Raw genomic sequence first — 15,315 nt, forward strand, 5'->3', positions numbered from 1 at the left:
AAGAATACCACTAGAACTTTGAAAAGGTAAAATTGTGAAAGTGTCATTGGTCTCTGAATTACAGAATGAAGATAATGCATTTATAATTTGCTTATTGTGATGGTGGGTATGGTAGAATATGGAAAATATTTGACACTTTGAAATCAAGTACACAACTTAAAATTATTAGAGTGTTTTCTTCTGAAGTTGATCATCTACAACTGCCAAGCTTATGTTTATTTTTAGATTTTTTTTTTGTTAAGAACTTAATATTTCATGTTTATTCTCTGGTTAGCCTGTATAAAATATAAATAACTATTTGAACCGGACTAAGTCAGCATCATTTTCACAGATTCATAAAAATGTCTTTGCAAAATTATATGTCATCTATTTTATGTAGTTCTATTACATTATAAATAAAACAGTTATATGGTAGTTAATGTCAGGTTGATTCTGATGTAAGCTGTTTTGAATAGTTTTAAGAATTACTAGATTGGGTTTCAGGAAAGGGAACATTTTTCCAATTTTATTTTTGTCTCCCAGTTTCTTTTTGGAGTGGTAGGTCCTCTGACTGTGGGCTGCTTTTCCAGCTCTGGGCCCTGCTGTAATGTAGAACCTATTCTTCTGGCCCCTCATCTGGGCCCCCTATCTTTTTTTTTTTTTTTGAGACAGAGTCCGGCTCTGTCATTGGGCTGGAGTGCAGTGGTGCCATCTCGGCTCACTGCAACCCCTGCTTCCCGGGTCCAAGAGATTCTCCTGCCTCAGCCTCCCAAGTAGCTGGAACTACAGGGGCATGCCACCACACCCGGCTAATTTTTGTATTTTTAGTAGAGATGGGGTTTCACCATGTTGGCCAGGATGGTTTCGCTCTCTTGACCTCATGATCCGCCCGCCTCAGCCTCCCAAAGTGCTGGGATTACAGGTGTGAGCCACCATACCGGCCTCCTACCCTTTTTCTTTTTCTTTTTTTTTTTTTTCCCAGATGGGATCTCACTCTTAAACGCAGGCTGGAGAGCAGTGGCACAATCATGGCTCACTGCAGCCTCGACCTCCTGGGCTCACACGATTCTCCTGCCTCAGTCTCCTGGGTAGCTGGGACTATAGGCACCTGCCACCACGCCTAGCTAATTTTTGTAGAGATGAGGTTTCGTCAGGTTGCCCAGGCTCGTGCCTGCCTTGGCCTCCCAAAGTGTTGGGACTACAGGCATGAGCCACTGCACTTGGCCTCTTTTTTTTTTTTTTTTTTTTCAAGATAGGGTCTTACTCTTTTCCCTGGACTGGAGTACAGTGGTGTGATCGTAGCTTACTGCAGCCTCGAATTCCTGGACTCAAGTGATCCTCCCATCTCAACCTCCTGCGTAGCTAACTACAGGTGTGTGTAACCACGCCTTGGTAGTTTTTTAAATTTTATATTTTTTGTGGAGACGAGGTCTCCCTATGTTACCTAGGTTGTCTTTACTCCTGGGCTCAAGTGATCCTCCCACCTAGGCCTCCCAGATTGCGGGGATTATAGGTGTAAGCCACTGTGCCCAGCCTGTTTTTGTTTTTCACAGCAAAAATATTTTCTCAGGTATTTGGTATTTTTTCTATCTTCATAAACTTTGGAACATCAGTCAGTAATTAGTCGACAAGTATGTGAAAGTTTTCAGTATGGCCAGGACTGTGCACTGTGTCCAAAATATTTTTCTTTTCTTCCTGTGTTTCTGAAACAGCCGCCTACTTGCAGCCTCTCACCTACTGGGTCTGGCTGTAGTGGGGAGGTGAGTGGAAACTGGCAGTGTCAGGTAGTTCCAGAAATGGGGGGCGAGGGCAGTCTGCTCCTCCTGGCCTGAATAGACCCAGGATCCACTCACAGTCTGGGGTGTCCTTTCCCTTTCACCCCAGAGCCGCCCATGGGGGAGGAACATTCTGGATGCATGTTTTCTAAAAGCTGCCTTTAGTCAGTCCTTTGTAAACTTGCAGTGTGGGAAAACATAGATAAGTGAGTGTGCTCTATGTTAACGAAGCTGCTGATCACCGGCCCTTTGGTGTACAGTCTTAATGACTAATTTTAAACTGTTTTATGTCAGGAACAAAAGAAGCTAATATTAAGTCAACTAGTATTTCAGATGATAATTCAGCTTGTCTGCGGTGTGAGAATACTGAGCCCGACCCCGCAGAGAAGCAGAAAGGTAAGAACGGTTCCGTTTCGCCCTTTCCTGGCGAGAGCAGAGTGAGCCCTCCAGAACCTTCTTCCCAAAGGGCCGCAGCCCAGAGCCCAAGGTTTTCCCCTTGGGTCTGAACGTGGCAAGTGATTCACTTCTGCCTTTTTGCATAAACTAGAATCGAACATGGTGGTTTCTTGATAGCATTGGACCCACTTGTGTGCTCCCCCAATATTAGTGAGAGGAGGTGGCATGGTTCATCACTTGGGGGGTGTCATGAGTGGTCCCTGGAAAGTTTCGGGGTCACTACTTGGAGAGCCCCACCGGCCAAGAGGTGTACCCCCCAGACTTCATGGTCACAGTGCTGTGGCCACCGTGATTTTTCCATCACTTTCTTTGAGTGTTGAATTATACCTCAGTGAGACTTTACTTTCACCATAAATTTTCTCAGCCTTAAAAAAAACTTTGGTAAACTAGCCATTCAATATTTGTGTTTTGAGGCGTTGGAGTTCCTAACAGGCCTGCAAGAGTGTCAGTGCCCAGGTAACCAAGGCTTGTGCAGGTGGCAGCAGCAGGGTGGGGTGTGGCCAGACGAGGGCTGATATTTGTTGATTCGTCAAACAGAAAATTATCTGTTGAAGGCCTACTACATGTCAGCCCTGAGCCTGGGAGTGCATGAGCCAGTGAAGTCAGGCTGGCCTTCTGCCTTCCTGGTGCAGATGAGGCTCGAAGATCCACGAAAACCATTTGATGAAGTAGCATTCTGGGACAGGGGGGCCTTGGTTCGTGAGGGTGGCCCAGAGAGCCTGCAGGGCAGAAGGGACTGCATAAACCAAGATCCCAGCTGGGATGCGACTGCAGCAGGGCTGGCTCAGCCCAGAGGAAGTGCCAGAGCCACGTCCCTGTGCCAGCTTATGGAGTTTAACCTTTATTGGAAGAGCAGCGGGAGGCTAATTATATCTTTAGGAGGAACAGTATAATGATATTTAGATTTTAAAGACTGGCCATGTTAATTAGGGAGGGTTAAAGATTGTCCAGAGAAGAGAGAGAGACCTGGACTGTGGAGGAGCCCTGGGAAGGGAGAAGTGGTGGGATTCCAGGGCTGCTGGCATGTGATGGGGGAGCCGGCCTGGAGTGTAGGGGGAGGGCCCAGGTTAGAGAGGAGCTGTGAGAGTTGCTGGCGCCGGGTGATGGCGGGAGCCTGGGTGGGGACTAGGTCACCTGGGACGAGATTGTGAGGGCAGGAGCTGGCAGAGTGCTGGCGCTGTAGAAGCACAGGCCTCGGGGAGGATGGTGTGGGCTATGTGGCAGGTGCCTTGGGTTCTGGGTGACGGGGACTGGAAGTATCCATTGAAAGGTAGAGAGTTGACTGTGCTGACTTTCCTTCGGGGTATCGGCCTTGTGGCTGAATAACCACACCTCTCAGGAACCTGTCTGAGTGCTGTGTGAACCCAGGGCCTGTCCTGAACACCCTGGTGTTTTGAAGAAAGAGCCGGGGGTTTGAAACTGTGTCTGCTGCCTGCCCCCAGGTTGTACGAGGACTCTCAGTGCTGGTTTCTGCTAAGCACACGCTCCAGGCCGCACAGCCATGAGGAGAAGATCTTCTGTCACCTGCTCTTGGTCCCCAGCAGTCCCATCCCAGGGTTGAGCTGAGTCCTCCACCCGCATTGGGTGCAGCACCCAAAGTGCTGGGGTCTCTGAAACTGCTTCTAGTGGCACTATCTGAACCACATTCTCCAGGACCCTGCTAACCACTGTGCCCTGCAGTCCCCTAGGCCCTGGCGGGTGCCAGGCTGCCCCCTGTGCTGTGGCACTTTGTGGGGTGTGACCTCTGGAGGCTCCCAGGCCCATATTAATAGGGTCCTCTAGTGCCTCCTGGTTCCCCTTGATCCACAAGCTCGGCCCCCTCTCTCCCTGCCCGAGCCACCCTCTTAGGGCAGCATTTATGAGCTCGTGACTGTTACGCTCATAGAAAGTCCTCCTGTGAATAAACGAGCTGGAGGTGTCTGTGCAGCGCTCCTCACTCTGCGCCGTGTGGACCCTCAGAATAACCCAGGCTGATGTCTCGAGGCTGCATGAACTGTTCCTGTCTGGGGTGGGGCCGTGCTAAACAAGTGGCTGCATCAGGCCCTGCTGCCTCCCTTCTGCCCGTAGAGTGTCCTGAGTTGTCATGTGAAGCCATGCGCTTTCCGCTCCTCTGCAAATGCGTTTGTGCATCTTAAGAGTGTGAAACAGAGATTTCCCACCTGTGGTTTTGAAGCCACCCCACCCCTGTGGTGCCACTGCTCATTTACTTTGACTGTTTAGGTCACATTTGTCCCCAAGACACAGCACTTGAAGAAAAAGGATCCTGGGTGAAGGTGCAGAGGTGGCCCTGTGTTGAGCTGGAAGAGTTTCTTCTGCTTTCAGGAGCTGATGGAAAAATACTTTCCAATCATGTCTATAAGATGGGCTGTTGTTGGCTGTCTCCCAGTCTGTGGAATGGCCTGGGATTTGGTTGGCCAGGTTCAGGCTGTTGCGTGGTTCCCTTACATTTGGATGTGCTTTTTCTGTGGCTCTGGCTTTGTTGATTCTTGTCTCATGAACTTGTTTACTTCCTCTCTCCGGTGTGCTTTCTCCGCATCCCTGTGTCCTGTTTCTATATAGTACCATTTTATGATGTACAGTTTGTTTGCTCTTTGTTTTTCTATTTTTGAAAATAAAACAAAATGGCAATAGGGACATTAGAAAAGCGGCTATGAGGAAATGATCTTTTTTTCTTAACAGACATCCAAAATTATGTACAATGTGTTTTTTCTCTAATTCTGTTCTCATCATTTACTATATTGAGGTTGACTTACACAAAAACTAATTTTCTGATGTGCTTTTTTTTAGGTGACTCCGCCAGTGATGCAGGTGAGGAATGGCCTTAGATACCTATGTGTCATATCAATTGTATGCATGTGTGTGAATGTAAATGTGGACTCTCAGATTCGTGCTTTATAAAGTGCATTAGTGAAAGTAACTTATTTTATGGAAAAAGATCTTAAATACCCTTATTTATTTATTTATTTATTTATTGAGATGGAGTTTCACTCTTGTTGCTCAGGCTGGGGTGCAATGGTGCAATCTTGGCTCACTGCAACCTCCACCTCCCGGGTTCAAGCGATTCTCCTGCCTCAGCCTCCCAAGTAGCTGGGATTACAGGCATGCACCACCATGCCTGGCTAATTGTGTATTTTTAGTAGAGACGGGGTTTCTCCATCTTGGTCAGATTGGTCTGGAACTCCCGACCTCAGGTGATCCGCCCACCTCGGCCTCCCAAAGTGCTGGGATTATAGGCGTGAGCCACCATGCCCGGCGAACTACCCTAATTTAATTTGAGATTTAATTTATATCTTTTAAATTTGAAAAGAATACATTTCAGATTTTTTTTCCCAGAATATAAAGTATATTTCTAATATTCAAATTCTGACTATTTTCTGAAGTGTTAATTACTTTTACTTTAAATAGTGGAGTAAACTTGTCTTAATAGTTTGGGCCTTGTTATTTACTGATTAATTCTTTTCATCAAAATGAAGAAAACTTTGTTCAGATTATAAACATAATATGGTACATACCAATGTAGAAAAATTTAAAAATGCCAAAAAAAGAACAAAAATTAAAAGCACTGGTAATTCTACTGCTTATAACATAAACGAATATTCTTCTAGAACCCTGTATATATATGCATATGCATATAATTGTTAGATATATTACTGTCCTGGATTGTTACACAAAAGGGGGCTAGCATGTGACTGTACCATAATTTACTTTGTGACTGACTGTCAGTATCATCAGTGGTGATGGGTGAGCATCTTGACATGTGTCCATTTCTCCGCTTGGGCTGTATTTCCTGTAAGCGCTGAGTTGATCGGCTTGCCTTTTGAATTTTATTTCTGAAGTAGTTGAACCAGTTTGTATTCCCTGGGTTGGAGTGTGCCTGTTTTCCCAAATCTTCACCAAGTTTAGGTATCAGACATTGGTTTTCTCTTCATCAACATGATTGATGGAAAAATTGCTCATTTGTATTTGCAATTACAAATGTATTTGATTGCAAATAACTGCAAATACAAATGCAAATAGTATTTTCAAATAGTTATTGGTGTGTTTTTTCCTTTGTGAATTGCTAATTGATTGTCATTTGTTTAGAAGGAGATGTTGGACCTGCTGGCCAAGATAAGTCTGATGTGCCAGAGACTCCAGAAATTCCTAATGAGCTTTCATCCCACATCAGGTCTGTGTGCTTTGAATCCCTTTCCCTCAGCAGAGTGATCACACCTAGGACACTGCTGTGCTTCTCTTTCTGCCTGTTGCTGTTCATTTAGTGCTTGAGCTAACTTATGATGAATTACTTGTACAAAAAATACAAGAATATCAGTTTTCTGTACCGGAGTCATATCACTATATGCAGAATATTTTGGAGATTTAGGGGAATTCAAAATTATAGCTGAATTATGTGATGTTTTGATTAATGATAGTTGTTGATATTTTGAAATTACTGAAAATACAAGTTGAAAGACGGACACTTTCTGGTTGGTTGGGTTCCCGGGACGTTCCTGCTCTTCTGCAGAGTAGTGCGTCCTAACTAGCACATTGATTATGGCCTGGAGATGAGTGTTAACATTCACCTGGGCTGTCTTTTTCCACTTGGAAATGTATAAGCCTTTCATACTCCTTTTTTGGTTTTCCAATATTTGGGTTTAGAAGAATTCCTCGGCCTGGGAGTGCAAGACCAGCCCCTCCCCGGGTCAAACGGCAAGACAGTGCAGAGGCGTTACCAACAGATAGGTAAGACTGGCTCAGCAGGGTGGTTCTCCAGTGGGCACAGTGCCTCCGATGAGAGATAGGGGAGGGATGCAGCACATGGTGCTGGAAACATGCTATTGAGGAACAAAAAATGAGGGTAGGCCCTCACCTCACACCATAGGCCAACAGACATGTCAGATGGATGAAAGAGAAAAACCATGCATACATGTACAATTAAATCTTCACATCTATGGGAAAATGTTGGACTGCATTTCTCTGACCCCTAGATTGAAGACTTTCTAAGCATGAAAACAGTAGAGGAATTAGGAAAAAATAGGGGAAAAATTAGGGGCTTAATTGCACAAAAATTAAAAATAGAAGGTTATCAAAATGTTATAAGCAGGCTGGGCCTGGTGACTCACACCTATAATCCCAACATTTTGGGAATCCAAGGCAGGCGGATCGCTTGAGGTCAGGAGTTTGAGACCAGCCTGGCCAATGTGGTGAAACCCCCGTCTCTACTAAAAATACAAAAGTTAGCCGGGCGTTGTGGGGTGTGCCTGTAGTCCCAGCTACTCAGGAGGCTGAGGCAGGAGAATCGCTTGAACCCGGGAGGTGGAGGTTACAATGAGCTGAGATTGCACTGCTGTACTCCAACCTGGGCGACAGAGTGAGACTATCTCAAAAAAAGAAGTCATAAGCAATATAAAGACAAAGAACAGACAGGATGGACCAGAGTGGGTTTCAGATCAAAGAAGAGGCAGGAATTGGAGGCAGGAGGAGTAGATGTGTTTTTCTAGGAGTTTTGCCACAAAGAGAAGTGAAGGAATAAGACTAGAAAGTGGGAAAGGTGGTGTCAAGGGGAGTTACGATTTTTCTGATGATGGGAATGATCCAGTGGAGAGGGGAAATTGATGACGTAGGCGACGTGAGACAGGGATTTGGTGGAGCAGAGTCCCGGCGTGGGTGTAGGAACTGGTGTGGAGGTGGAGTCCACATGGTGTGGTGCAGATTCTTAAGGTGATTTTCTGGTACTTATTTTTCTCATGAGCTGTAAGAGGGTCTGGGGGAAGAAGAATGTCAGAGGAAAGAGGGGCTGGGTGAAGTCGCTGTGCACGAGAGTGGGCTAGTGAAGAGACTAGAGCAGAGGTTTTCCTCTAGGTTGTCCCCTTTGGGACATTGGGCCATGATTTGGAGACATTTTGTGGTGTTCTGACGAGGGGGAGGGGTTAGGGCAGGGCTGTTGCTGAACCTCCTGCAATGCACAGGACGGTCTCCACCACAAAGGAGGATGGGCTGCCTATCCATGGTGCCTGGGCAGAGGCCGTGGCTGACAACTGACTTCAGGGCAGCATCTGGCAGACTTGGACATAAAGAGACAGGAGATGGTGTGGTGGAGCCTGTTCTGCAGCCGCAGTTGGCTACACCTGCAGGCATGGGTGCACAGGCTGGATTAAACAGGGCTCAGCTGTGCCAGGCAAGTGCACCAGAGAGGAGGGAAGGAGTTGGAGTATGTGGAAGCGCCACGGTCATGACCAATGTGGGATTTATGCCAGTGAATGAGGGAAGAGCCCTCGGGGTGAAGGTCAGGAGGAGGCAGTAGGATTGAGAGGCTGAAGGTGCTGGACAGGTGGAAGGATTGTTGGAGTCAGGTCCTAGGGCCATGAGCTAGGAAGATGGGTGGTGGTAAAGGCGTGGGGCACTGGATTGGAGATTGGGGCTTGCTGTTAGTGGTCGTGACAGGGTGACCTTGGGAGTGGGTGTCGAGTGTGGGAGGTGGGATCATCCCAGGAGGGTTCAGGGACCCAAGGCCAGGATCTGGGAAGGATCATTTCTCAGTACTTGAAATCACAAGTTAAGACAGGAGCAGCGTTGTCGAGAGTGGCAGGTCCAGGAGGACCGGGTGGGACCAGGGGTTGGCAGCTGATGGCAGCAATGATGGGGTCGAGGGCGACAGGATTTAAAGTTGGCAGTTTCTAGGGAGAATAATCTGGAAGCCACAGCAAGCAAAAGGAAATTACTGACCTTCTCTCTGGGCCTGTGACAAGAGGCCTGTGGGAGGAGCGGCAGCTGCAGCTGAGGGCTGTGGGGAAGCCGTGTCCTGGAGAGCAAGGCGGGACAGAGAGCAGCTGCCAATCAGGGCAGGCACAGGGGCGCAGCTGTCGGGGGGGTGCCACGTGGGCCACAGTGAGGGTGTGCTGGGAGCGCGGTAGATGAGGGACGGGAGCCCAGGCTTCTTGCGGTACTGACAGAGCAGCGGGTGCGAAGTGAGGTTGGTCCTGGCGGAGCCACACAGATGGTTGTTGAGCGTCTCGAGGACCCAGCTGAGGAAGTCGAGCATACTTGAGGCAATGGGTGTTATTTTAAGAACTCGTTCCCAAGTGTCTAGATTCCCTCTGGACCTTGTGCGTGGCGCTGAAGCAAGGGAGGGTTTTGGGGGGTGTGTGTGTGTATGCGTGTGTGTGTATGCGTGTGTGTGTATGCGTGTGTGTGTGCGTGTGTGTGTGCGTGTGTGTGTGCATGTGTGTGCGCGTGTGTGTGCGTGTGTGTATGTGTGTGTGTGCGCGCGTGTGTGTATGCGTGTGTGTATGCGTGTGTGTATGCGTGTGTGTGCGCGTGTGTGTGCGCGTGTGTGTATGTGCATGTGTGTGTATGCGTGTGTGTATGCGTGTGTGTGTATGCGTGTGTGTATGCGTGTGCACACATGCAGCACTATGATAACGCAGCAGGGGAGTTAGGTGATTGCTTAAAGCACGAGTGTATAGGGAAGAAACAAAGGCAGGAGGGGCCATCGAGGAGCCTGTAGAGTGTTTGGGTCTGGGGCTCACATTTGTACAGAGTGAGCTGACACTGGCCTGAGTGAGGAGTGAGGCAGCTCTAGGTGGGGCAGTTCTAGTGGGTGGCCCTGGAGAGCACGAGAGAGCCCTTGGGTGAAGGATGTCACCAAGGAGGACAAGGTGTGGGGCTGGAGGGCCAGGCTGTTGAACTTGCCCGGAATGATGATGGGACCTGGGTGGAGAGAGCAGTGTGTACGTGGTGCTGGGTGGGACATAGGGCAGCCACCGTGACTAGGAGTTGAATGAGGGGCCTCCAGCTGGGTGTGTGAAGAGAGGTCTGGGGTCACCCCTGGTCAGTGGGACCCCAGTGTGGCCCCTGCCCTGAGGTTTGTGACCCAGGGCAATAAGTGCCTCCAGGTAGAAAGCAGCAGGTGAAGGGCTGGTGTCACTGAGAGCGTGTTCAGGGGGGAGGCGGAGGCCCTGAGGGTCTTTGTCCAGTAGAGGGCATGGTGAGGCTGTGGGGGGTGGGAGGCCAGGTGTGGACCAGGAGGCCTGGGCAGTACAGGGATGTGGGGAAGCTGGGTGGGGGTGGAGGACGAGGCTCACAGGGACTCAGGCCTGGAGGGGCAGCACAGGGATGTGGGGAAGCTGGGTGGGGAGGGAGGGCAAGGCTCACAGGGACTCAGGCCTGGAGGGCTTGCAGAGGACACTGCAGACAGTCCGTCTTAGCTTCAGTGGGTAGCTTGAGATGCTGTTCTAGAGATGGTTGGTGATTAGATTCCTCTCTGCTGACCTGTGACACAGTTTCAGATGCCTGGGATTGATGAAAACGTGTGACTGATAGAGCATTTCTAATTTAATCTAATTTCTTTTTATTTAGATCAGGGAGTGGTAAAACCGTCTCAAATGTGATTGTAGAGTCGCACAATTCTGACAATGAAGAGGATGATCAATTTGTGGTGGAAGCTGCCCCTCAGCTCTCTGAAATGTCAGAAATTGAAATGGTTAGTTAACCGAAATGTGGTGTTTTTTAAATAACAATGTTTTACCTACATTGAGATTAATATTCTAGCTTTTAGATTTATGTAGACAAAAATGTCCTATAATTTTTCAGTTAGTTTTTTACCTTTGTTAATTTTGTTGTTCCTTTTTTGAGATCCACAGAAGCATGATTTTTAGAATTCAGCAAGCCTGAATCTTCTTTTTTCCCCTTCCTTTCCTGCTCAGGTAACAGCAGTGGAACTAGAAGAAGAGGAGAAGCATGGTGAGTCCTGGGCACGAGTGTGCATGCGTGTCCATGTGTGTGCGCTTACACACCTTCTCCACGTGTTCCTGGAAAGGATCCAGTGCAAGGGACTGTTGTGTGCCAGGTTCTGGTCTGGGTCACACTGGCGGGGTCACACTGGCGGTACATAGGACTCTGCGGGCATGGATTCCTCTAAGGCAATGGCTGCTGCTCCCAATCCTTAGAGGAGAGGGCGGGCACTGTTGGAAGCTGGAAACTCACTGGCAACTGTGCTACAGATGACGTCTTGTCTCATCCGTTCGATTAGATTGTGGAAGTAGATGATCTCTGAGGCCCTTCGCAAGTCTAGTTCTGGAATATTATTGTTGGTTTTCTAGCTGGACAACTCAGAAGTACAAACCCTGCTCCCCACACCAGGGTTTGAGTGTCCTGGAGCACAGTTTCTGCAGAAGAGGCAGGCTGAGTACTTTCCTTTATAGATGTGTTCTCATAATATGACTTTGTTTCCTGGCACCCATCACAGGTGACATATGAGGGCTTGTTGGTTTTGGGGTTTTTTTTTTTGGTATCTATATGAAGCCACAATTTTTTTTTTTTTTGGGGCGGAGTCTCGCTTGTCACCCAGGCTGGAGTTCAGTGGTGCGATCCCAGCTCACTGCAACCTCTGCCTCCTGGGTTCAAGCGATTCTTGTGCCTCAGCCTCACAAGTAGCTGGGACTACAAGCGTGCACCACTATGCCTGACCAATTTTTGTATTTTGAGTAGAGACAGGATTTCGCTTCGTTGGCCAGGCTGGTGTCCAACTCCTAACCTCAAGTTATCCACCCGCCTTGGCCTCCCAAAGTGCTGGTATTACAGGCATGGGCCACCGTGCCCGGCCTAGTCACGGATTTTTAACATAGTGGATGTGTTTCATTTCAGCCCATCTCAATTTTTCTTATTAATGTTCAGATTGCCCAGTATTTGACCAGGGGAGCCTATTGGAGTTATTTTCTGGGGGCCTTTAGACACAGCCCAGTACACTCTTTAGCTTCCTTGTTTTCTGATACAACAAGGCGTTTCCGGCTTGTTTTGTGTACTTCGTGCCCTGTAACTGCCTCATTTCTCCAAGGCACCCAGCCGCTTACTGCTCTGGGTTGCTTCTTATTTCCAGGCATTTTCACTGCAAAAGCAGGGATATACTTTTTTTTTTTTTTTTTTTTTTTGAGATGGAGTCTTGCTCTCTTGCCCAGGCTGGAGTGCAGTGGCGCGATCTGGGCTCACTGCAAGCTCCGCCTCCCGGGTTCACGCCATTCTCCTGTCTCAGCCTCCCGAGTAGCTGGGACTACAGGTGCCGGCCACCTTGCCCGGCTAGTTTTTTGTGTTTTTTTTAGTAGAGACAGGATTTCATCGTGTTAGCCAGATGGTCTCGATCTCCTGACCTTGTGATCCGCCGTCTCGGCCTCCCAAAGTGCTGGGATTATAGGCTTGATCCACCACGCCCGGCCAGGGATATACTTTTTTAAAATAAGAAAGTTTATTCTGACTTCATGATGATATTTTCAATTCCGATTTAGGATTGTAGGGTTTTGCCTGCATTCTTTGGTTTTATATGTGCATCTCTTCCATCTCATGCCAAAAAGCCTGGCTCCCAGCAACAGCGGCTGTCCCCATGCTTTATGATCCTTCATATGCACACACAGCAATTTTGGAACACCACCACCGGTTTTTAACAACAGTAGGATTACTGGAAATGCTGAAGGATTTTATTTAATTTTTATTTTTTTATTTTTTATTTATTTTTTATTTTTTTGAGACGGAGTCTCGCTCTGTCGCCCAGGCTGGAGTGCAGTGGCGCGATCTCGGCTCACTGCAAGCTCCGCCTCCCGGGTTCACGCCATTCTCCTGCCTCAGCCTCCCGAGTAGCTGGGACTACAGGCGCCCACCACCGTGCCCGGCTAATTTTTTGTATTTTTAGTAGAGACGGGATTTCATCGTGGTCTCGATCTCCTGACCTTGTGATCCGCCCGCCTCGGCCTCCCAAAGCGCTGGGATTACAGGCGTGAGCCACCGCGCCCGGCCTAATTTTTATTTTTTATTTTTATTTATTTATTTATTTTTGAGATGGAATCTCGCCCTGTCATCCAGGCTGGAGTGCAGTGGTGTGATCTTGGCTCACTGCAACCTCCACCTCCAGGGTTCAAACAATTCTCCTGCTTCAGCCTCCCAAGTAACTGGGATTACAGGCGCCTACCACCACACCCAGTTTTTTTTTTTTTTTTTTTGTATTTTTGGTGGAGACGGGGTTTTACCATGTTGGCCAGGTTGGTCTCAAACTCCTGACCTCGCCAGCCCAAGGATTTTTTTTTTTTTTTTTTTGGTAGGTGGGTCTTCCTCTTTGTTGGGTATATGCTATTAGGGATATATAGTCAGTTTCCGTTTTAAAGTTGTGAAACAATTCTTCTCTAGTGGCACATGCTTGCCAATTGGATATCACTAAGTTTATTTCATTTTGCATTCAACCTTTAGGCATTAGTGTTTACCTTTTTAATGTAATATAATTCACATGATTTTAAGGTCAGATGTGCAAAACCAGGTATAATCAGAAATGAGGGGCTTTGACCCCTGTCTCCTCTACCCTCTACTCTCCCTGTCTCCTTTACCTTCTACTCTCCCTCTCCCTGTAGGTAACAGTAAAAAATAGGGTTTATGCTTACAGTTGAAAAACAAATAAATAGATACATATGCACGTGCATGTGTATTTATTGATACCTACACTTATTTCCATCTTTTTTTTTTTTTTTTTTTTTTGAGACGGAGTCTCGCTCTGTCGCCCAGGCTGGAGTGCAGTGGCCGGATCTCAGCTCACTGCAAGCTCCGCCTCCCGGGTTCATGCCATTCTCCTGCCTCAGCCTCCCGAGTAGCTGGGACAACAGGTGCCCGCCACCGCACCCGTCTAGTTTTTTGTATTTTTTTTTTTTAGTAGAGACGGGGTTTCACCGTGTTCGCCAGGATGGTCTCGATCTCCTGACCTCGTGATCTGCCCGTCTCGGCCTCCCAAAGTGCTGGGATTACAGGCTTGAGCCACCACGCCCGGCCCACTTATTTCCATCTTGCTCTTCTTTTTAATTTGACAGTAGATGCAGGCATTCATTCTGCAGCAATGCAGAGAAATCATCCTCATTTGTCTTCACAGCCACATGGTCCTCCACTGTGTGGATGCACCCTCATTGATTCAGTCAGCCTTGAGCTGATGCATGCTTGGGTAAAACACTATTCCAAAAAACTTCATATGATATTTATCCCATGAGTAAATTCTGAAAGAAATGGAAAAATTCTTGCCCCAATGTAAAAGAAGTATCAGTACTTAGAAGCATTTCTTAATTGTTATTTCTGTTTGTAATAGATGGCTGTATTTTTGGATGTCAAGCTACACTCCTTCTTAATCTTTGAAAATAGAAAATCTTTTATTTCTAAAGCTTTTTACTTTTCAAGGAGCTGATTTCCCTGAAACACTTTGAAATTTGATAATTTCCACTACCAGCTGTCGTGTCACTCTTGTATACTATCTCCTTAACAAATAAAGATTATTTGAAACTGTTTCAGCATAAAAAGAGATAGGATAAAAACTTAGTGTTTTTCTCACCATCCCACCCATTTAGAATAGGTTTTTGGGGTAGAGAATAAACTTTTAACATAAAATCACTGATTTTTCAACAGGTGGACTTGTGAAAAAAATTTTGGAGACAAAGAAAGATTATGAGAAATTGCAGCAGTCACCCAAACCTGGGGAGAAGGTAATGGAATGATTTCCGTAAACACTGGCATTTTAGCAGTCTGTTTCATACATTTACAAACTTACAAATTAGAACATCTTTCAAATATTACCATTATCAATGATGTCTGTTTACATATTTAAATGCCATTCCTGGCCAGGCATGGTGGCTCACACCTGCAATCCCAGCACTTTGGGAGGCCAGCGCAGACAGATTACCTGAGCCCAGGAAGTCGAGACCAGCCTGGGCAACATGGTGAAACCCTGTCTTTACAAAAAATACAAAAATTAGCCAGGTGTGGTGGCACATGTCTGTAGTCCCAGCTACTTGGGGGGCTGAGGCAGGAGAATCGCTTGAACCCAGGAGGTGGAGGTTGTAGTGGATCGATTGTGCCACGGCACTCCAACCTGGGTGACAGAGTGAGACCCTGCCTCAGAAAGAAACAAAAAATGCCATTCCTCCCTCCTCCCAGTTGGGAGGATATAAAGTGTGGGACTCTCTGTGTGGGGCTGCTTCCCTGGCCTGGTATCCAGCCCCGTCTTGGGAGGGGGCAGCGGCTTGCTTGGGGAGCTCAGGAGCCAAGAGCCAAAGGCCTGTTGGGCTCTAACTCCCTGACCCTCCCCTTCTGGCCTTGCCCATCCCTTCTC

At 47.4% G+C, this 15,315-nt stretch overlaps 1 protein-coding gene across 10 annotated transcripts in view; it reads left to right on the forward strand.

Moving 5' to 3' along the window:
• Positions 1–15,315, forward strand: part of LOC105473816 (TRAF3 interacting protein 1) — a 118,323-nt gene that overhangs the window by 58,877 nt on the left and 44,131 nt on the right. For 8 of the 10 annotated variants that reach the window (XM_071073694.1, XM_071073695.1, XM_071073692.1 and 5 more), the window contains 7 exons: positions 2,049–2,150; positions 4,998–5,018; positions 6,294–6,378; positions 6,849–6,932; positions 10,548–10,671; positions 10,895–10,931; positions 14,613–14,689. In XM_071073694.1, coding sequence (XP_070929795.1) covers positions 2,049–2,150; positions 4,998–5,018; positions 6,294–6,378; positions 6,849–6,932; positions 10,548–10,671; positions 10,895–10,931; positions 14,613–14,689 — 530 coding nt within the window. The remainder of the gene's footprint in view (positions 1–2,048; positions 2,151–4,997; positions 5,019–6,293; positions 6,379–6,848; positions 6,933–10,547; positions 10,672–10,894; positions 10,932–14,612; positions 14,690–15,315) is intronic. The other 2 variants (XM_071073698.1, XM_071073699.1) reach the window with 1 other exon arrangement.

The sequence above is a fragment of the Macaca nemestrina genome, chromosome 11 (genome assembly GCF_043159975.1).
Source record: "Macaca nemestrina isolate mMacNem1 chromosome 11, mMacNem.hap1, whole genome shotgun sequence".
NCBI lineage: Eukaryota > Metazoa > Chordata > Mammalia > Primates > Cercopithecidae > Macaca > Macaca nemestrina.